The sequence below is a fragment of the Exophiala dermatitidis genome, assembly GCF_000230625.1.
Source record: "Exophiala dermatitidis NIH/UT8656 unplaced genomic scaffold supercont1.3, whole genome shotgun sequence".
In the NCBI taxonomy this organism is placed as follows: domain Eukaryota; kingdom Fungi; phylum Ascomycota; class Eurotiomycetes; order Chaetothyriales; family Herpotrichiellaceae; genus Exophiala; species Exophiala dermatitidis.
This window is the reverse complement of record NW_008751648.1, coordinates 1,491,571-1,511,601: the sequence shown is the minus strand read 5'-3', so window position 1 is coordinate 1,511,601 and position 20,031 is coordinate 1,491,571. Positions and strand designations below refer to the sequence as shown.

General features: G+C 52.5%; 7 protein-coding genes across 7 annotated transcripts; 3 read left to right on the top strand and 4 right to left on the bottom strand.

Moving 5' to 3' along the window:
- Positions 1-68: 68 nt before the first annotated feature.
- Positions 69-4,208, bottom strand: HMPREF1120_03543 (uncharacterized protein). Its single transcript, XM_009157618.1, has 2 exons — positions 2,298-4,208; positions 69-2,220 (listed from the first exon to the last, which is right to left on the bottom strand). Exon 2 carries the CDS (start codon positions 2,154-2,156, stop codon positions 1,188-1,190), a length of 969 nt encoding a protein of 322 aa, XP_009155866.1. The 5' UTR covers positions 2,157-2,220; positions 2,298-4,208; the 3' UTR covers positions 69-1,187.
- A 216-nt stretch (positions 4,209-4,424) lies between these two features.
- HMPREF1120_03542 (carboxypeptidase C) lies at positions 4,425-6,643 on the bottom strand. Its single transcript, XM_009157617.1, has one exon. The coding sequence runs from the start codon at positions 6,314-6,316 to the stop codon at positions 4,676-4,678; it is 1,641 nt and encodes a 546-aa protein (XP_009155865.1). The 5' UTR covers positions 6,317-6,643; the 3' UTR covers positions 4,425-4,675.
- Positions 6,644-6,931: 288 nt separating this feature from the next.
- On the top strand, positions 6,932-7,637 carry HMPREF1120_03541 (40S ribosomal protein S18; the record flags this gene model as incomplete). The annotated part of the gene is made up of 4 exons (XM_009157616.1): positions 6,932-6,989; positions 7,047-7,073; positions 7,131-7,269; positions 7,340-7,637. The coding sequence occupies 4 exons, from the start codon at positions 6,932-6,934 to the stop codon at positions 7,635-7,637; spliced, it is 522 nt and encodes a 173-aa protein (XP_009155864.1).
- A 1,706-nt stretch (positions 7,638-9,343) lies between these two features.
- HMPREF1120_03540 (uncharacterized protein) lies at positions 9,344-10,044 on the top strand (the record flags this gene model as incomplete). The annotated part of the gene is made up of 3 exons (XM_009157615.1): positions 9,344-9,494; positions 9,593-9,782; positions 9,888-10,044. The coding sequence occupies 3 exons, from the start codon at positions 9,344-9,346 to the stop codon at positions 10,042-10,044; spliced, it is 498 nt and encodes a 165-aa protein (XP_009155863.1).
- Positions 10,045-10,680: 636 nt separating this feature from the next.
- HMPREF1120_03539 (uncharacterized protein) lies at positions 10,681-11,917 on the bottom strand (the record flags this gene model as incomplete). Its single annotated transcript, XM_009157614.1, has 5 exons — positions 10,681-10,845; positions 11,016-11,415; positions 11,510-11,584; positions 11,642-11,721; positions 11,801-11,917. 5 exons carry the CDS (start codon positions 11,915-11,917, stop codon positions 10,681-10,683), a joined length of 837 nt encoding a protein of 278 aa, XP_009155862.1.
- A 1,516-nt stretch (positions 11,918-13,433) lies between these two features.
- HMPREF1120_03538 (uncharacterized protein) lies at positions 13,434-15,330 on the bottom strand (the record flags this gene model as incomplete). The annotated part of the gene is made up of 3 exons (XM_009157613.1): positions 13,434-14,412; positions 14,467-14,869; positions 15,306-15,330. 3 exons carry the CDS (start codon positions 15,328-15,330, stop codon positions 13,434-13,436), a joined length of 1,407 nt encoding a protein of 468 aa, XP_009155861.1.
- A 1,957-nt stretch (positions 15,331-17,287) lies between these two features.
- On the top strand, positions 17,288-19,808 carry HMPREF1120_03537 (glutamate decarboxylase). Its single transcript, XM_009157612.1, has 4 exons — positions 17,288-18,049; positions 18,100-18,127; positions 18,183-19,348; positions 19,405-19,808. Exons 1-4 carry the CDS (start codon positions 17,784-17,786, stop codon positions 19,517-19,519), a joined length of 1,575 nt encoding a protein of 524 aa, XP_009155860.1. The 5' UTR covers positions 17,288-17,783; the 3' UTR covers positions 19,520-19,808.
- The last annotated feature ends 223 nt before the right edge of the window (positions 19,809-20,031 follow it).

The following is a 20,031-nucleotide window of genomic DNA, read 5'->3' as shown; positions in this document are numbered from 1 at the left end:
GAGACAGTTGTCCAACCCAGGGGGTTGGAACAATAACGGTTACCCTGTCAATAATGTACTACTGTATCCAGGCGCAACCTTCCCTTACTGTCGATACGGACTGCAGGTGTTCTGCCTTCGAGCGTTTTCCACGTCCATACACTACACAAGGTATAGATGAGTTGACTGGCGTGAACCGCGCAATGCAACGCAAAAAATGAGGTACTGTACTTAGGTAGGTATGGTACGAAGATATAGTATAAATTTGATGCAAGCATGGACATTTGATTTTCTTTTTTCAATGTTCTACAGTGCTAGTGCTTAGATCTTCTGTCTGGCGCATTGAGCAGAACTGAACAGAGCACAGCGCCGCACAGAACAGAAGGTCAACGCAGAACATGAACACAGTGCCTTGTCGACTTCCATGGACATCATTGACGTTTGGCGGTGTCGGATGGTGGTGGTAGACGGGCAGACGGAATTCAGCCCACCGGCTCCTGAACCTCAAAGGCCCAGCAACCATTCTTCACTCCGGGCATTGGGTGCCACTACCTTCCATCCATTGACCGGGGAGACTCGGTTCCATCTCTTATCTCCTTTCTCTTCTCGTATCCAGGCAGGTAGGTACTCGATTGTGTCCTCTACCTGCCATAGCTCTTGCTCTCTCGTTTCCTCTCCTCGTCCATCCAAGGACTGCACGTCCTTGCTCCCCCGTACAGTCAGTCCCGTGCCAGTGCCTGCTATCCTCGTCCATTCACACAGGTGACGAGGATCCATTGTTCATGCAGCAAGGCATCCGGAAGGATAGAAGGACAGGAGGACAGACGGATGGACGCGCTCGACTTTCAACCCCTTACTTTCCCCGACTCCTTCAAGAGTCCCTTGGGTCCTTTCACTAGCTAGGAGACCCCAGGATTGCACAGGTGCCGTTTCTTGACTGGAGAGGCTGGTGTGGATGGGACTCGGTGGCAATGTGACGGTGACGAGGAGCGACGCTGTTTCATGCCAACGCCGGGAATGAGACTTGTCTTCATGGAGGACAGGAGTCAAGAGACACGGACGCTCCATGCCTCTTCTTTACCGTCAATGCCACATTTGGGGTTATTTTTTCTTGGTTTTCTTTTTCGTGTTTGGCGTCCTCATCTTACTCACCACCCAATCCAGGTGTTTGCTCGAGTTTGAATTTCACACACAACTCCGCTGACAGTCTACCTCCTTCTCCGCTCTACCACGACAGTCCTTCGTCGGTCGTCTCCGCCAGTTGGACGACTCTTGCCCGACGAGGGAGCAGCGTGGCCTCTTGCAGCCTCTTTGTGCATGCGAGCACGACGGGCACGCTCGTCGCCACTCGACTCCTCATCACTACCGGTAGAGGAACCGCACTCGGAAGAGCTGGAGCTCCAGCCGCCGCAGCGCTTGCCGCCACAGTCGAGTTTGACGCGCTGTCCGGACCGGGTCACGCCATACCTCTCACAGCGACAGCTACGATCACTCACGCTGGACATGGTCGACGGGGAGGAGCGCGAAAACGCCGTCCCGCTCGATGAGCTGTCGTCTGAAAGTTCGGACGGTGATGAGCTGGATGAAGTGCCGCTGCTGATGCGGTAGCCTGCAAACCGCTCCTCGAGGTCGTCCACAGGCGAGTGCTCGTAGTCGGCTTCGCGGAGTTGGCGTGACGCATAAGGTTTGCTGGGCTTCGGATGCTGGATCTTGCCGGGGCTGAGGGCCCGTCCCTGAGGAATCTCGCGGCTGTGGCGGCTGCCGTAGTGTTGCTGAGCGGATGTGATGGCCGCGCTGGTGTTCACTGACGGCCTTTGGGCTGTTGTCCTGGTAGCTGTTGCCGCAGCCTTGTCTCGGTTCCCATTTCCGGCTGGGACATCGACCACATTAAGTTTGCGACCCGTGGTCTTTTCGGTGACAAATTCTTTGGCCGGGTCGTGGGAGACATGATAGCCGTCGACGATGTAATAGTACCAGTACCGCGAGCCGAGCTTGAGGGCGTTGGCCCCTTGGAAGCGGAAAGTGCCCTTCCAGGATCCGGGCTTTGCCGTGCTGTCCTTGACCAAGGACAAAGGAAGTTGTGACTTGTAGTTATCCCAGGATCCGAGGAGGTGGACGGTGCGGACGTTGGGCGAGGTGCGAAGGGTGAATGAAAGCTGGACTGCTGGTGATGACATTTCTGTTCGACTCCTTTTTTTGTTCTTTTGTCGAGATATTGTTGGGCGTCAAATTAGACAATAACTGAAACGATAAGTATCAGTTGAGGCACTCAAAGGGGAAAAAGGGGGGGGGGAGGGGGGAGGGGGCAGGGTGCGTACAGATCGTAGGGTATGCTATGCCGTTGAGACTCGTGTGGTTCGTGATAGTGCGTTGCAGTTCGTCGAAAATGCTGAAGAGCTGAAAGAAGCGTAAAGTCGAAAACGGTATTAAAATTCGATGAGATATTAACGTTGCCGATACCGAGGCTGATGCTGATGCTGATGCTGGAGGCTAATGCGCAAAGCTGGATGCCGATATTATATGCAGGTAAAGGGCCTGGTGAGAACCGAGTGTTCCAGACTAAAAAGACACAAAATGCCAGACGGGACGTGCAATGCTATACGATGCTTGGTCGTCGATGCTGTACTGGGATGGAAGGATCGATCACCGGCCGGGTGAAGGGCGAGATCTCGGACGGGCAGAGCTTCCTCGACAGATACGTCAAGGAGAAAATCGATGACAGATTGTATCTAGGAAGGATTGAGAAAGGTGCTTGTGCTGGATCTGGGTAGGAGCTTAGATTGACCGGCAACCTGTGGGGACAGGACGACCACAACAATATTGAGGCACGAGTGTGTGTTTGAGGCTGAAGGCGAAGAAGAGCAACGAGCTAAAGTAGTAATAGCAGGAATGTTGAGGGCTTCCAATAATGGAAGCACGGCGACGATGACTGGTGAGACTGACGACCGAATGCTGAGTTGCGCTATGGTGGCGTCTTGACGTGCTTCCGGCCTCTCGGATATGAGGCTAACTGTACCCGAAGGGGAGGCTATTGCTGCAAGGTCGTGCGGCACAGCTCGAGGGTGCAGTAGATTCGACAGTAGCTCGGCAGGGTGTTCAACAACGCTACTCGCCAGGAGCAGTGCAGGTGCTGTCAGGCTTCTCCGCTTGCTTGGAAAAGACTCGGGACTCGATCGACCAGGACCGGGTCTGAAAGACAGGCTGAAATGGGTATCGACAGGTACAATAGTGAGTGTGTAGTGTATGCCCGAAATAGTAGGGCAGATATTGCGATATGTATGTTGGCGCGGCACAGCAAGGCTGGAATGTGCGGTGTGATATATTTGGCAAGGCAAAAGAGCTATTAGTTCTGTCCGGTGGAAAGAAGAAAAACACCGTTGGCCAGCAACGGTGGTGTGTGTTGACTGAGGATTTGAAGAATAGAATGACTGCTTCTTCTTCTCTGATCCAGTTCACGAAGCGTGAATGTCTGCAGAGACTGGCGGCAATCTCGGAGTCAATGTCGTCGACAGTGGCGTCTCCGAAAGGCGGCAAGATCGAGCCCAGCTCTGAGTAACCGCGCTTCTTGTCGTTGTTGTCGTCGAGGACTGACTGACTGACTCACTGACAGAGTAGACTGATATGCAAGGCAGAAAGACTGTTCAATCAGCTGGACGCACGTGGGACTGTCTTGCAGTCGAGAATTGAACCAAGAATAGTGTACCAGACACGATTCTTGCAGACGAATTAGGTAGTTCTGAAACAGAAAAAGAATCTCTGATTTTTCTTCTTACAAGAATAGCTCTTTGCAACCGCACAACCAAAATTAACAAGACTTGCTTGTGTGAAGGGAGGAAAAGAGATCAAGCGCAGCGGCAGGCTGGGGGATGGCAATATTTAGATACGAGTAACGTAGGGTGTCCAGTACAAACCTTTGAGGTGGAGTGGCCCATGACTGGTGCTGCTGCAGGCTCTGGCGGCCAGAACGACTGCTTTGAAGCAGGTTGGTCAGATGGAGCGAGCTGTAAGCCATCATGCAGCTGAGCACGAGGATGGATGGGCCGGACGGGCCAGTCAAAGCCACCTACAAGGAGGGATGGATGAGCCGGGCGCGTAGCAGAGGGAATGGACCAGCACAACCCAGCAAGAGAAGGAGAACGAGAGAGCAGAAGCCGTCCAAAGGCCTGACCAGGATCACATTCACACGAACACGCCATCGCTCGACTGGGCGCTTAACAGGCTGGTGATTGGTGTGATGGCACTGACACGTCGTCCAATCGACGTTTTCCTAAGAATAGCCTGGTTGCCGACAGGGATTTTATCTTGCATGCAGAGGCACGTAAAGCCGGCGCTTCGACGGGGTGTGACGACAGAAGAGGCTCACCATAAAGACATGATCGAGGCACGTTACGAGTGCAGGACTACGCCGGCAAAGGCTACAACGAACGAACAAACGAGAAAAAAAAGAACCGAAAGCCATATTGTAGAAGGGCCCATACGAGTTGGACTCGGATATCCTAGATCTGGATGCACCGACTGTGATAATGAGTACAGAACCGCCGTGGACCCTCTTTACACAGCCGGACCCGGCCGTCCCGCAATTTTGAGTCTGTCCATGGGTTGTCCCGCGCAATTGCAATGCAGTAGCAAAGAAGTACCAGAAAATGCTCCCTCTTATCCGCCAACATAGTCAGTCACCAAGTTGAATCACCCGCATCTAGAACCACTCCTTCGCCAGCCATCTGTTGAAGAACTCCAAGCTGGCCTCGGGTTGGTCCAGAGGGACCATGTGTCCACCTGCGTGGATTCTCATGTAGGTGAAGTTGCCATGGGACTTGACTTCTCCAATCTTCCGCCCATTTTTGCTGCCATCCATGCGCAAATCTTTCATGTCGGCCGCAGCAAACTTCTTGTGGTCAGGATATTCAAGCGCCTCCGTCCACGCCTTGTTGCCCAGCCAGTTGCAGATGAAGTCGGCATCGCCAGCGTAGATCAAAACGGGCAACTTCTCAATAAGTCCAGGCACCAATCGATGGAACGGCTGCATCCAGTCGCCCTGGAACAAAAAGTTCCGGTTGATGTCGAAGTTGCACGAGTCATAGCTATCCACCTCCACACCCAAGGCCTTCATCACAGACTTCTGGTTGAGCCACTTGCTGATCCAGCCAAGCTCGGGGTAGCAGAGGTTGCTGCTGTCCTTGCACTTGCCGCGCACATCGTACACGTTCTGGCCAGTACGTTGATACGGTGCCAACAACGCATTGTTGCAGTAGATGCTGGCGGGAACACATGACCACACGCTCTCGCTATCGTAGCAGCTCTTAATCAGAGATTGGCAACGAGGCAAGGCATTGTCCATTGCCTGGCAGGACTGCTCGTCAAGCACTGCAGGCCATCCTCCGTCACCGCAGGCCATTGGTCGGTAGTACGCATACTGAGTGTACCCATCTGTAAGCCCATTGCCAATCAGAACTGATTTGAGGTTGATATTGTTCTTCTTGTGTGATAGAATTTCGGTCGCAAACACGGGGATATAGTGTCCAGCGTAGGACTCTCCGGCAATATGGAAATCTTGTTTGGCGTACTCGGGGAACTGTTCGAAAAACAGGGTCAACAAAGCATAAACATCCTTGCCAGCTGCCACTGTGTTCGAAACGCTGGAGCTCGAGTAAGAATATCCGACGTTGACTGGCTGATCAAGGAAGATAACGCTTGCATTGTCGTTCCAGGAGTAGGGATTCGGCACAAGCTCCAACTTCTCGTTGATGCGAGCAGGTCCCAATTCCAGGAAGAGGCCGGTCAAGGACGAACACCCAGGGCCACCATTGAGCCACAAGACGACCGGATCATTTTTGGGGTCGTTCCTCGACTCAAAGAACCAGTAGAACAAGTGTTTGTCGTTCTCATTGTCATCTAGGTATCCCGAGTATTGCTTCACGCCAGGATCGACACCAAGAGAGCTGGGGTCCACAGCCTTGACACGCAGATCATACGTGTCGAGCTTGCCTTCGATGTGACGCTCTTTCTCGCCATCGGCATTCTCTACCCACACCTTCTGGATATCCGCCCCGCGGACAATGTGGTCCCACTCATGATCAGGTCGGCGGGTATGCTTCTTCGGGGTCGAGAAGAAGCTGGCCCGGCTCATATCCTCCGGATAAAGAGAGGCAACTTCGTCCCAGACGGCTGCAGCCTCCGCGGTAAGCCCCTTAAGGGCGTCCTTCATTTCGTGCAGCTGCTTATCAAGGATATTCTTGGCCTCGACAGGAAATGACTTAGGGAATTGAAGAGGTTGTTGCTGGGGAGCAACGGCGGCCGAAGCAACCCCCGCCAGGAGGGCAGCGGTAAAGGCCTTCATGATGGAAGTTCGTGAGGAACTGAATAGGATCGATTCGACGTTCGTCTACGTGACCAGTCAAGGCAGCAGCGAATATCGATGACGTTTGTTGCCCAAGTGATGAACGGGCGAGCAGTCAAGTGAGCGTCAAGCTGGCACACAACTGGTCGAACAGACGAGTAGAAGATTAGGGGACGAGATGGGATGAGAGATGGAGAGACGAAAGAGATAAACAGAGGGATGAGATGGTTGAACTTAGGAGGATGATATGGTCCTCGAACTGCGACTCGTAACGAAGCAGCCTGGTTGCTTGGTAGACGACATCGGCCTGGGGGCTGGGGGCGACTCGGACCGCCTGACCTCACTACTAGTAGTACTATATGTGACACTAGCGGCCGATAATGCGATAAGACTTGGGCACGTGAGTTGCGTTCTCACATATTGACCCCGCTAAAGCACTTTTGGACTAGTGCGGAATATTCTGCCAAGCCCACAATTCCTGCGCCCGAAACCCTCCCTACATCGAGGATTCCACAACTGCACGACTTGAAGAAAGTTGGTTTGCACCATCCTCAATCTTCAACAAGACCGTCAAGGAGAGACAGTTGCCCATCATGTGTACGTTCGCCCTGTTTCATGTTGAGCATCGGACTCTCCGCAACCTCGAACGAGCGGCACGCTCACTCGAGAATGCGTTGCGTTGCGCCTGCGTTGGAATCGAGCATTAATCGCTAACTTTTTCTTTCAACAGCTCTCGTCAGCGGAGAGAAGTCGAACTGTATGAAGCACTCCTATCTTCGCCAGTAGCGACGCGGTACTAACATCAACACCACAGTCCAATATATTCTTCGTCTTCTCAACACCAACGTCGATGGCAAGCAGAAGATCATGTACGCCTTGACCCGCATCAAGGGTGTCGGCCGTCGTTACTCCAACCTGGTCTGCAAGAAGGCCGATGTCGACTTGAACAAGCGGTACGTGGAGGCGGAATTGAAAGGCCTACAACTGTAGGAGACGACGACTAACTTTTGGGGACGTTATTAGTGCTGGTGAAATTACCACCGAAGAGCTCGAGCGAATTGTCACCATCATCCAGAACCCTACTCAGTACAAGATCCCGGAATGGTTCCTCAACAGACAGCGCGATATTGTCGACGGCAAGAACACCCAAGTGTTGGCCAACAGCATGGAGAGCAAGCTGCGTGAGGATTTGGAACGTCTCAAGAAGATCCGAGCCCACCGTGGTCTCCGACACTACTGGGGTCTCCGTGTCCGAGGTCAACACACCAAGACCACTGGCAGAAGAGGTCGCACTGTCGGTGTCAGCAAGAAGAAGGGTTAAACGATTTGCTGTCATGTTGTGGTGGCGCTGGCGGTGGTTGGGGATGGTTTGCAAAGGGCTCCCGGATACTGCTGTAACGTCCACAGTGGATCGAAAAAGAGCAACCTGCATGGCTGGGATTTCCCGGTTGTTGCAACAATAACACAAATACTTGACAGGTCAGCGGCCAGTAGGCTTTTGAGCAAAAACGCGTGGCATAACTTGAAAAGTTTTATTGGACTGTTTGTTTCCGTTTGTCTGTTCTGTTAGTGGCGCGCCCCTCTGTTTGGATGAACTTTTTCTCTCCCCTTCTACGGTGTCCATGCTGTGCGACGGGAAGTCCTTGATGGGAGGAAGCTGTGGGACATGGAAGAGGGCACCAGTGTGTATGTATGGCTTGCATGCAGAGTCTTCCTGACTTCCGAGGTCACCGTGACCACTGCGGCCTGGCTTTCAACCACCATTCCATATACACCTGCGGTCTCAAAATCTGAGCCCTCGTGCCTTACACTCCGGCCGACGTGCTCGCCAATTCCGTGGGCAGCGCCGTGTCCGATGTCTCAGAGCACCTTGACTACGCAGCTTCAGCCGTTGGCATGGTTACACACAAGATACTGCGCCCACTGTCAGGCGGCATGCCGAGCTTGGGACTGACCTCTGGCGGCTGTCACTGTGTCGATGTTCTGTCTTCCCACAATCCGCTCAGCTACACACGGTCATTTTCTTCCAATGCCATGCCACCATACAAGGCGTGGCTGTAGAGGCCGATGCAGCCCACTACGACATCAGCCTGCCACTGACTGACCCTGCTCCTGCGATGGCACAACGCCATCGACCGTCTCGTTGAAAGCAACCTCTTTTCTATCCACCTCCGTGGTCCTCCCACCGTATGCAACTCTGAGCCCGCAACAGCAGTGGTATCTATCTGCAGTCGGCATCAGAATACAAGCCCCAATATTGGTCTCAGCTCAACTGTATCCTCTCTTCCGGCCTGCTTCACTTGTGTAACCCACAACTATTTCTAGCACTTCTCTCGAATGTTCCGAAGAATGGGGACGTTGAACCATCCCCAACATCATCCGCTCCATAAGAGAGCGTGCCGTACAAATGGAAATGGAAGGCTGGTGTTGTAATGCGTATTCATGCATGCAAGGGGTACACACGCGGCCACTGGGCGTCCGCCTGGGCGTTTTCTCCGTGTCCATTTGGGCAACGAATATCCCAGATTTCTGCCGGATCCCAACTAACCCGCTCATGCGGTGTCTCAGTCGCAACTTTCGGACCGTAGTATTCTGGAAGGACAATCTTTCGATAGAGGCCAATATGCGGTGTCGAAGCACCCAGCATGCCATGCCGTCTTGGCCAAGGGTTGCACGTTTTTCTTCTATGTTTGTCCAACGTCACAGTTTTACGATCCAATGTTTGTCGGCCCCAAAGCATCTTTCTCAGATTGCTCAAAGAGGCCAACAAACGGACTACGGTGAGCAATGCAGATGAAGGAGAGAGACTGCAGATATGTTTTAAAAGCCCTCCTTCCTGTCGTTGCCCTGTTCCTCCTTCCTAACATCTCAAGCATCATCGATACTTCCTCCACCGCAAGAACTCTTCACTTCATCTTCTCCATATAGTCCTGCTCACAAACCATCTCGGGATCAAACTTGTTTCCTCTTGCCACCACTTGACCCAATTCACAAAGTCCCTCTGAGAGCATATCAAGCATCATCAAAATGCCTCCTCCATTCGCTCTTTTAACGGCTGCCGCCTGCTTTCTTGTCTCGATGGTGGCAGCCTTCTCCGGCAACTTCGAACTGACCAATCTCGTCGTCTCCTCTCCATTCCAAGCAGATCCAAAGTCCACGGAAAGTACATACGTCGAGTGTAAGGCCTACCCTGTGCCATCCGGCCCCTCCCCGTCCCTTGAACACAAAAGCTGAAACCAGGTTCTCCTGCGACACAAGCTAACACTGAATGAGCAGTCGACTTCTGCGACCAGGACACGCCTGACATCGGCTCGACACACTGCTGTGTCCAATGGGCCGTGGGTTTGAATCCCCCAGTCACGTCGGGAAATACCTGTGACAACACAACCTTTGCCGTGCTGGTAACCTCCTGGGGTGGTGTTCAGAATCTTTCACTGGAGTTATCACACACGTATATTGACAACAGGTACGTTTTTGTCAAGCTCACCGGCTTTTGTTGAGTTCTCTGCTGTTTGGGGAATGTTGTTGGTGCCGGAATGCAAGCACATCCTTCTGACCCACCTGCTTATAGTGTCGGTCAAGCACCTTACAATGTCCTTACAAAGTTCGCAGACCTGAACCTGACATATCCTGGCACCAACAACTATGAGTGCGACTCGGCCCAGGCTGAATGCAAGAGCTGCGATGGAGAGGTGATCGTGGCAACCGTTTCCAGGGCCGTTGCTTGATCTCGGCAGCACTCACAGTTGACTGTTATGAATCGTTTACCACGTTTATGGGAGATCAAATGACAAAAGTGGAAGTCTGCATAATGAATGCGAACGCCTCGAGGTGGAAGAGTGACCAACTCAATCTTGGCTTTGTCGAACCATGGTTCTAGATGGTAATGCAGTTTGACGGATGGCAGGTTTCATTATCGGAATTTTGGCCCACACTCTCGTGTCTCATGCAATAGCACAGGAGGAGACGGTGGCTGTTGCGTTTGGTATTTTGAGATTCATTTGGTGGGCAGTCAACAGGCTCGTTTTATAATTTGAAGGGTTTCGCTAGAGTTACAAAAGAACGTCAAGCGATGACACCAATTACAAAGGACCAATACGGCCGAGTCAACCCTGTTCATTACTAGTACGTGCCTCCATACTCTGCCTAGTCCAAAGGGCGCTTCGACCTGAAAGGCGAAACAACCTGAAGCATCCGCCAAGGTCCGACCAGACCACGTTCGGTGACCTCTTCCAACATGTTCCGCAAGCTAGTAAACGAGCTCGGAGGTGTAGAAGCGAACAGCAAGATCAACGACAGCTCATCTGCGTGGACTTGTCCTATCAAGCAACGGCAATTCACGATATGTCGCATTTGAAAGAGCTTCAAGCCTGCTTTTCCGCGCGGCCCATTTCAATGTCTGTCTTTGGCCAGAAATGGCTGAGGTCACCCACTGGCAGGGTTATGGCCATACGCACCTCGGCTGCCATCATGACGAACGTCATGTACCAGCCAAGACAGCCGACGATGAAGAGAAGCGCGCCGCCAGTCTAGGACACCAATTCGGAACCATTAGCCAAGGCCCGGTCATTGCTTTGTTGCGACATGCATGCCTGCCAAGCAGAGTGGAACCTTCTTATCCTCCCAGGCACAGGGAGGAATAGTGAGAAGAGGTCACTGCAGCCAGAGCAAAGGCGAATTAAAAGGGGGACAAACTCACCACCTGCAAAGTGTGGGCCTTGGCATAGTCACCCTTGCTCACCTTCCAATAGGCTCCGCTCAGGACCCAACAGGCCATGGTGACGAAGAGGAAGATGAGCGTGAGGACGATATTGGTCTTGAGGGTGAAGATGAAAAAGGTGAACAATGCGAACCCCCAGACGATCAGGTAGAGGGCCACAACGGCGTTGAACTCCTTGGTCGCGGCGCCTGAGACAGCGTCGGTGCCGCTCGCCGAGTAGGGCGCTGCCAGGCCGAGCGTGGGCAGTTGCAGCATCCCGAAGCTGAGCCAGAACACCGAGAACAGACCACACACCATCATGGAGAAGAAGTTTCCCATGATCCACTCGAAGATGGTGGTCAAGACAAGGAGAAGAGGGCCGACGAAGAAGAAGATGCCGCTGTGGGTACGCGCACAATTTTGGTCAGTGAGACCGACGGAGAAGAGATGGAAGGAATATTGGGGGTTCTTTTTCGCATTCTCTCGAAACTTACACGACAGGCGACAGGCCTTCGGCGCCACCCCAGCCCATCATGATTATCGCGAATGTCATGGTGGAAATGACAAAGCTGGACAGTTATTCGTCTTAGCGATGTTGTCTCCGTTTTGGTTCTGACAGAGCTTACCCAACGAAGCCCATTGGAGTCGGATTGGCGAATCGCTTGATGTTGTCGCCGACATGAGGGACTTTGGGAGTGAGGTAGAGCTAGAAACAGCATTCCCCGTGAGTTCCACATCGAATAATACAGACATTATGTCTTGTTGATGAACACCCCTTTACATACCTTTTCGAACATTTCCGGAGTGATGGAAATGGCTCCGGCAGACATTGTATGGCTCAAGTTCGGCTTCTCTTCTACAATGTCTGGATCAGACGTGGTGTACTGGTTTGCGGACGCCATTTTGCTTCAAAGCCGCTTAGAGTCTGTTTTAGCACAGTAGTTATGTCAAACAGAGGACAAAAAGGATAGGACTTGCCCCAGCTCCGCAGCTGGCCGTAACCAGCTCTTTATTTACCAGTCCATACTTGGGTCATCCGATCCCCGCTGCATACTATGAGGACGCCATGGATGTGGGACTCGTGGACAATGGAGCTAGTCCTCGTGCTTTTGATCCATGTCATATACCAGCCAACAACAGCGGCCAGTCAACTGCCGAGAACTGATGTCCCCGGTGGGCGTCGGACACAAAAGTAATGCCTTACCTCCTCCGGTAACTTCAGCGGTGCCTTGGGCCGCCCTCCAGGCCGAACACATCTGGGACCAGCAAACATACGGGGTTCAAGGCTAATGATAAGCGTCGAATGTGCCAGTAGCGAGACCAGTAGACCAAGCTGATTTGTTCTTTCGTCTCATTATGCGGTACCTCGCCTCGATTTTCAGGCACATGTTTTGTTGCCAACCTGGGCATGCAATACGGTCGACCCCACAAGTAGAAGGCTTAGGACTCGAGTCCAGGCGAAGGTAGCCACTGACAGTGTAGAGCACTGATCCATCTCTTGAGCTTCAAGGCCACCCTAAGCATCATGGATGAGGAGCTGGTGGAGGGCAACGGGAGCAAGCTTGACTGAGGCGCCCTGGCGGTGAGAAAAGAGGAGTCTCGAGGTCCAATCTGTTCGCGTCTTATTGGGTACCTAAGGTAGTCGAGCTCGTTTCCCCGCAGACGCGAGGTGTGGAAGAGAGTTCTGGCGAAGATCATCCCAGACTTTAATTCCCCGGACGCGGTGGGAGAGGCTGGGGAAAGTCGTGCACCTCGGAGAGAGGTCCGAGGCTGGACCAGACAGGGCTTCCGGCGACTTGGACGACTGAGCATTTGAGCATTTGCGCGATGGGTTTAGCGGAGGCCGCAGCGAAGACTCGGGCACATTGCATTCCTTATCCTAGTAGTCGTTACTCGTCGTTATTGCCTACCTCAATAGCGCCACGCAATATATCACCTGATGCCAGTGGGCGAGTCGCAGAAAGGCACTACTGCAAGATTGTAGACAGCGAAGAAGTCTTGAGGAGACAGCCAGAAGTCTCGGGTCTGAATTTGTTCAAGTGGTTTGTGGGGAAGAAACCCACTGCGGAGCCTCTATTTTCCGACCCGGAGTGCAGCCTCGTTCGCTTGAAATCGAAAGAGCCTTGCGATACTACCAGTCGTAATTACCAGGTTTACTCAATACCCTTTTCAATCCGTCGTGGAGATGGTACCTTCTTCTAGCATACTGTCATCTACAAGGGACTCAATTGATTGAAAGCATTAGAACAAATCCTGTATGCTGCCACTGTTCAACCACCTCATTAGGAACAAATATCATGATCGAGCCACCTGGCAGAGCCGCTAAACGCCATGCAACCCCTGTGTAGCGTAGTTGATTTCCCCAATGTATCAGACAGGCCCCATCAGTTCAATAGTCGCGCGAGCTATGTGATATTCTCACCGCGTGAACGAACGTTTCGCCCTGGCTGCTGGGACATTGAGCAACTGACCCTCCACAGTAAAAACGTTCTCGGTTTTGACCAAGATGCGCGGAAACACTGCCGAATTTGGTAGGGCATCAGGAGTCGCTGGAGCGGATAAGGTGGGTAGAGGCTTCGACCTAGACTCCAAGTTGAGAGTTGAAAGCCGCTCAACACCGAGTGATGGCGTCAACATTTCAGGGGCTGCAGTCGCTTGGTTGAAGCATGGGGGCTCGGGGCCCAAGGGAAAATGGAGTGGAAGTGGGAGTGGAAGACTGATTTTGGGCTCGCTGTTTCGTCCGATATACACATCTGCCAGCTTGTTGGCTGTAACCTTCAGTCGCATTTGTACCTCGGATTTGGCAAGATAAGCTTCGGTCTTGATCTCGATTTCACTGGGGCCATACGAGTCTGTCGCTGCCTGCCACTTGTCCAGTCGAATATTGTGCATTCCCGTGTCGGCGCTGAACCTCTGAAAAAATAACTTCTCTGGAGCAAGTGCGGAAATGTAGGCCAGATCCGATGCACGGTATTCCGACTCTGTAGCCATCTTTACAAGATCCGAGAGCAGACCCAGTGCCTCAACCAAACTATTTGGTAGTAGCCTTGTCCACCAGGGGCGTTTCCGGAGTCGGACTTCGTCGTAGCCTTCTGGCAACGTTCCCGTTCCGATGTTGATCAGAACCAGTGGATGGCGAGCTGGAAGACCGTGGCTTTGATGATAATGAATCTTGGCTGCCCAAGATGGATTATTGGTATCCCCGTAGCCTCCATCCACAAGCGACCTCCCCTGGATTATCATCGGCTCGAAATATGACGGCGCTGCTGATGTGGCTCGGGCAGCATGCCGCAACTCGAGATCAAAGTCGAGTGTATGTCGCCGATACGGGCCGGTACACTCATGGGTGCAGAGGAACATCTGGTGTGCCCGTAGCCTTTCATGGCAAAGCACAGTGCTTCAAACAGTCAGTCACAGTTTCAAAGCCCAGGACAAAAAGGGTAAAACCTACCCATGCATTTGGTTGCGTTGGACGTCACTTCGCAACTTCAAGTCGAGGGGATGGCCCCTCGATATCAAGAGCTTTTCCACTGCCCCTTGGAGTCTCTTGCCGGAGAATTTTGACAGATTTGAGCCGAATGCCCTTCTCAGAACCGACCGATACTTCGAGAAAATCTCCCCTGAGAGGACCTTATACTGCTGTATACACTCGTCCAAGGTCATGTCCAAGTTGACCAACATCAGCACAATCAGACCGCCGGTGCTTGTCCCGACAGCAGCGTCGAAAATGTCTTGTGGATTTAATGTAGGGTGGGTGTCTGATAAGACCCCTCGTCGGACAAGTTCTTGTGTGACGAAGACGAGTAAGCACCGCAGTATTAACAGCGAGGAAAGACCGCGGACACCCCCTCCATCTAAGACTGATTAGCTGAAGCTCGAGGTTGTGGATGCGTGTTGACTCTGCGGCTAGAAGTGCAGAAAATCATCCCTGCATCGCAACGCACAAGCACTTTGTGACCAAATTTACGGCAGCTGCTCGGTAGGCAAGGGGGACAATCACGCAGCAGACGTAGGGTGCGAACCGCACGTCTGCTGAATTAAGGTGCTAGATGATCTGGGGCAATTGACCCCATAACGAACGCATTTCCGGACGTACCCAGCGATAGCATTGCAATCGGTCGTGATGTTTGACTCATGGCGGTCAAGACACTCTTTCGCGCCGCTCTTCAAGGTTGGTCCTCCACGTCCTTATTCGAGTTCAAAGATGCAGCGGTTTGAATGAAACAAAAGGAAAGTGAGTGGCAGGAGCATTAAAACAGGTTGATATAGTAGAGGAAACAGGCAACTCACCAGCGCACATCCTCCCAAAAGCCATACGCAGTGCACTATTAGGACCTCGGACATTTTGCAAACCTTCGACTGTTGGTCGCCTTTCGGAAAATTCTGCTGGACTCTTACTGTGACACAAAGATGCGTGTGATGTTCGGATAATTGGATCAAGCCTGTGTTGCCAATGCTGCACAGCAAAGGCCAACGAGTCATTCAAGCAAACAGCATCCTACCCGAGGGAATTTCAGCCAAACAAGAAGCTGCTATGAGAACCAGGGGTGTGGCCGTCCGAAACCTCCTGTTGAGGCCAAGACTCTAAAGAATCATCAACAAGGCGGACAATCGTTGAGGAGACTGTTCCGAGGGAGGCATAATCCGCTCAATGCCGTAACAAGCTGCATACCACAAGGCTATGCGAGGGAAGCTCAGTCTTTCCTGACCTTCCATGACAGACAAAGTCATACACATGGCGCGAAGCAAGAAGGCTGCTATCCTTCAGTCGAAAATGACCTATCGAGGCAAAAACCGCCAAACTCTGCGGCTGTTGCAGTGATAATCCAGTCAAGGGCTACTGCAGCATGCCGGTCGTCAGAGCGCTGCAGTCATCAACACTTCTTCAAGCCAATTCTGGGGTCTCATAGTCATGAGCCGAAGGCCAGTACAGGCTTAACGGGCTCAGAAAGGCCATTAGTGACACAGAGCAAGTCAATGCAACGTGTGAAGATGCTGACCGTGGGGAGGTCCCATCTGAGTTTCGCTGACTTTTGCGCACAGCACCCGGTTTCGTCTCAAGGCTGCTGCACAAAGGCTGCCACGAGAAGATAACCGCTCAAGAAGTTGGCTATCCACGGGTTGCTGACACCGCAGTCTCTGGGCATTCGCTGTAAATTCGGACCATTGGATGACCAAAGAACTTGACATTAAGTCACCGGTCTCAGAACCATGGACCACCAGTATGTGTGGGTAGTGGCGATTTGCAGCTCACATGTGCCACACGGCTCCCGGTGTGCTTGTGACGAGTCAATATTTCGATACCTCGCTTTGCCCACTGTCCCATGCCGTCGAAACCGCACAGTCAGCGTCCTGCGCTAGCCACCGCAGAGAATCTGATACTGATCAGATCGTGGAAAAGACATGAAGAGCCTGTTATCACAGGCTGCTGCTTGCGGAGGCCTTCAGCAAGGTGAACCCCTCTGCTCGTGCTCGTCAGTCGTTCCACCTGACAGCTGGCGGAGTTTCAGAAGCATCAATAACGAAAGGTACCATTGGGACCTCGACACTAGCATGAAGGTCGAAGTCTCGATAGCTACCTAGGTATGTAGAGAGCATTGCTCATCGCTCTTCCAAAGTACAGCAAGGCCTTGACCGGGTGGTTCAAGGTGCCACAGGCTCTGGCTGTCTGTGGCCGCCCAGCCGCTTAACACAAGGCGTGTACTTTTGGCAGCAGCAGAGCCACTGGCTCTTGAGTTGTCCTGTAGCTTTCAGACAGGGTAAAGAAGCCGAGTACGCAACCAAAGGAGACGAGGAGGACTGCTTTTCTTTTTCTTGTCCAAGAAGCGGTAGAAGTAACATCGTCGGGCCTGAAATTCCAGCCCCCGCACAGGATTATTCTTTTCGGAAGCTCCTGTACTAGCTACCTACCTGTAGGTAGTGTACCTAAGGGAGATCTCTGTACCCGGGGTATCCTTGCAGAACCGTCCCTGGTAGAGTTTTGCCCGGGAAGGAGTGGAGTAGGCGCTGTGGGTGTTGGCTCGGAGCAAGAAACAAAGCGGGATCAGAGAACCAAGCAATGACAAGCTCTTTGGAGGCCGTGGGCGAGGGGCCGGATGACATTTGACAGAGAGAACTCAAACTGATGTTTGGTGGCTGAAGATGGCCAGAAAACTGGAGCGCAGGGGGAGCCAGAACTGGGCGTTTGGGGCGGCACGGGCGCTGAGATTCGAACCCGGCTGCGCATCCCGGCAGTGTTTTATTAGGGTGCCTCAGCTGTTGGCTGCTAAACATTCCCCGCCAAACTTGAACCGTCATGCAGTGCAGCACTACACGTACTGACACGTTGCGAAAATACACGCTCCCGTTGTTTGTCCATCATCATCATCAAGTCACTATTACCAATTGACAAGACCAATGCGCCCGTAGAAGTCGGCTGTCCTCGAATCCTGCTTCGTCACTTTTCGGGAGGGCAATCCTGCCTCGGTGTCCTAGTAGTCAACTGGAACGGAGCTTGCGCCGCCAGGAATGGGCCGTGGCAGCTGTTACTGTACGCGCCTCATCGTCATGTTGTCACTGTAGCCGTTTTCCCTGCTATTAACCCCCAGAGACGCAACGCAGCCTCCTCCACCTGGACTCCCTTGCCCTTCTCTGACCGCCATCTCTACCACCCTCATATTGTTCTGAGACACTCGCTGCCCATATATTTCCCTCCCTTGACCTCCTGCCACCTCCTGTTGCAGCTTTCTTCTCAGCATCCGCCCTTTTCATCTGACTTGGCTCTCCAAGATGGTGCACCTGGCCACCGTTAAGCCCGACCCTCATAAGGGCTCTGACTTCGACGCACCCAAACGTCGAGCATCCATTGTCCCCGGTCTTGAGCACATCTCCCTTGAACCGCCCGGCGAGGATGAATTCTCCACCTCCGTTTACGGCTCGCGTTTCGCAGCCCAAGATCTCCCTTCACATGAGATGCCCGAGAGAGAAATGCCAAAGGAGATTGCGTACCGCATGATCAAGGACGAGCTGAGTCTGGACGGCAACCCAATGCTAAAGTGGGTTGGAACCAGTCAAGATATGAAAACTTACTGACAATGTGCCGTAGTCTTGCCAGCTTTGTCACCACATTCATGGTTCGTTTTCTAATCCTATTGCATTCCGTCAACCCAAGCTAAAGATGTGAACCAGGAAGATGAGGCCGAGAAACTCATGACCGAAGCCTTCTCCAAGAACTTCATCGACTATGAGGAATACCCACAATCGGCCGAAATCCAGAACCGCTGTGTTAATATGATCGCCCGGCTGTACAACGCGCCTGAAAGTGACGACGGGCAAAATGCCATGGGCACCTCTACCATTGGTTCGAGTGAGGCGATCATGCTGGCTGTTCTTGCGATGAAAAAGAGATGGGCCAACAAGCGCAAAGCCGAGGGTAAGGATGCCACCAAACCCAACATAATCATGAACAGCGCCGTCCAGGTCTGCTGGGAAAAGGCTGCACGCTACTTCGACGTCGAAGAGAAGTACGTCTACTGCACCGAGGACCGCTACGTCATCGATCCCGAAGAAGCCGTCAATCTCATTGACGAGAATACCATCGGTATCTGCGCTATTCTCGGACTGACCTACACTGGCGAGTATGAAGATGTGCAAATGATCAATGACTTGCTTGTGGAAAGGGACATTGACTGCCCCATTCATGTGGATGCTGCATCTGGAGGGTTTGTGGCTCCTTTTGTAAATCCGGGTCTCGTCTGGGACTTCAGACTTGAGAAGGTTGTCAGTATCAATGTATCCGGCCACAAGTACGGTCTGGTATATCCAGGCGTCGGTTGGGTTGTTTGGAGATCGCCAGAGTTTCTACCCAAGGAGCTTGTCTTCAACATCAACTACCTGGGAGCCGATCAAGCTTCGTTCACACTCAACTTCAGCAAAGGCGCTAGTCACGTTATTGGGCAATACTATCAAATGATTCGGCTGGGCAAACGTGGGTACCGGAGCATCATGCTCAACCTGACTCGCACGTCGGACTACTTGGCAGCACAGCTTCGTGCCTTGGGATTCATCATCATGTCCCCCGGCGGCGGGAGATCGCTGCCCGTGGTTGCTTTCAGGCTGGATTCGGACAATGATCAGTTGTTTGATGAATTCGCCATTGCTCATCAGCTCCGCGAACGCGGTTGGGTTGTCCCGGCCTACACCATGGCACCACATAGCGAGGGCCTCAAACTGATGCGTGTTGTCGTCCGTGAGGATTTCAGCAAGGCGCGTTGCGATGCCCTAGTCGCAGACATCAAGATGGCTCTGCAAGTGCTTGGGGAGATGGATCGCAAAACCCTTGAACGTTACCAAGCGTAAGTATTCCCACTGGCAATCTGACATAAAGACTGATGCTGACCGCTCATTCCAGGCATGTCCAGAAACATACGCGAAGAGGCAGCAAATTGCCGGATAATATCCCCCATTACAAAAACGAGAAGCATTCGCTCCAAGGGAAACACGGCAAGACGCATGCCGTTTGCTAGTCTTTGCACCTTTGGCTGTGGACGTCAGCCGGGTACTTTTCCACGGTCGTGTGTCCAACCAGACCTTGTGCTGAGATGGCAGAACTCGGTATTGTGCTGTTATTCAAGATAGCATACATTGGCTAGACAAATAGCAAAGATGAGGACGGAAAAATGAGAGACATGAGGCAACTACCTTAATTTCTCTGAAACTCTTCCTACATGCTCTTCTACCCTAACGTACTAGCAATCACTCAATGATAGAGATTAGGGACTTGTCTCTGGCAAGAAGTAATGACCACCTCGTGCTCAAGATCCAATCGATACCAGTAGTGTTCTTGGTGGCATTGGCTTGGGATTGGTTGCTCAAGGAACAGCTCGTGCATGAGTGGCATTCAGCTCTCATCTGGAAGATGTCTCTTTCTGCTTACCCTCCTACTAGTATCGCACGTCGGAGGAGAGGTATGCTCCCGACAAAACCCCAGCCTCAGGCGCCATATCGAGCGGACAGACCCGAGCAAAGGCCTTTGCAT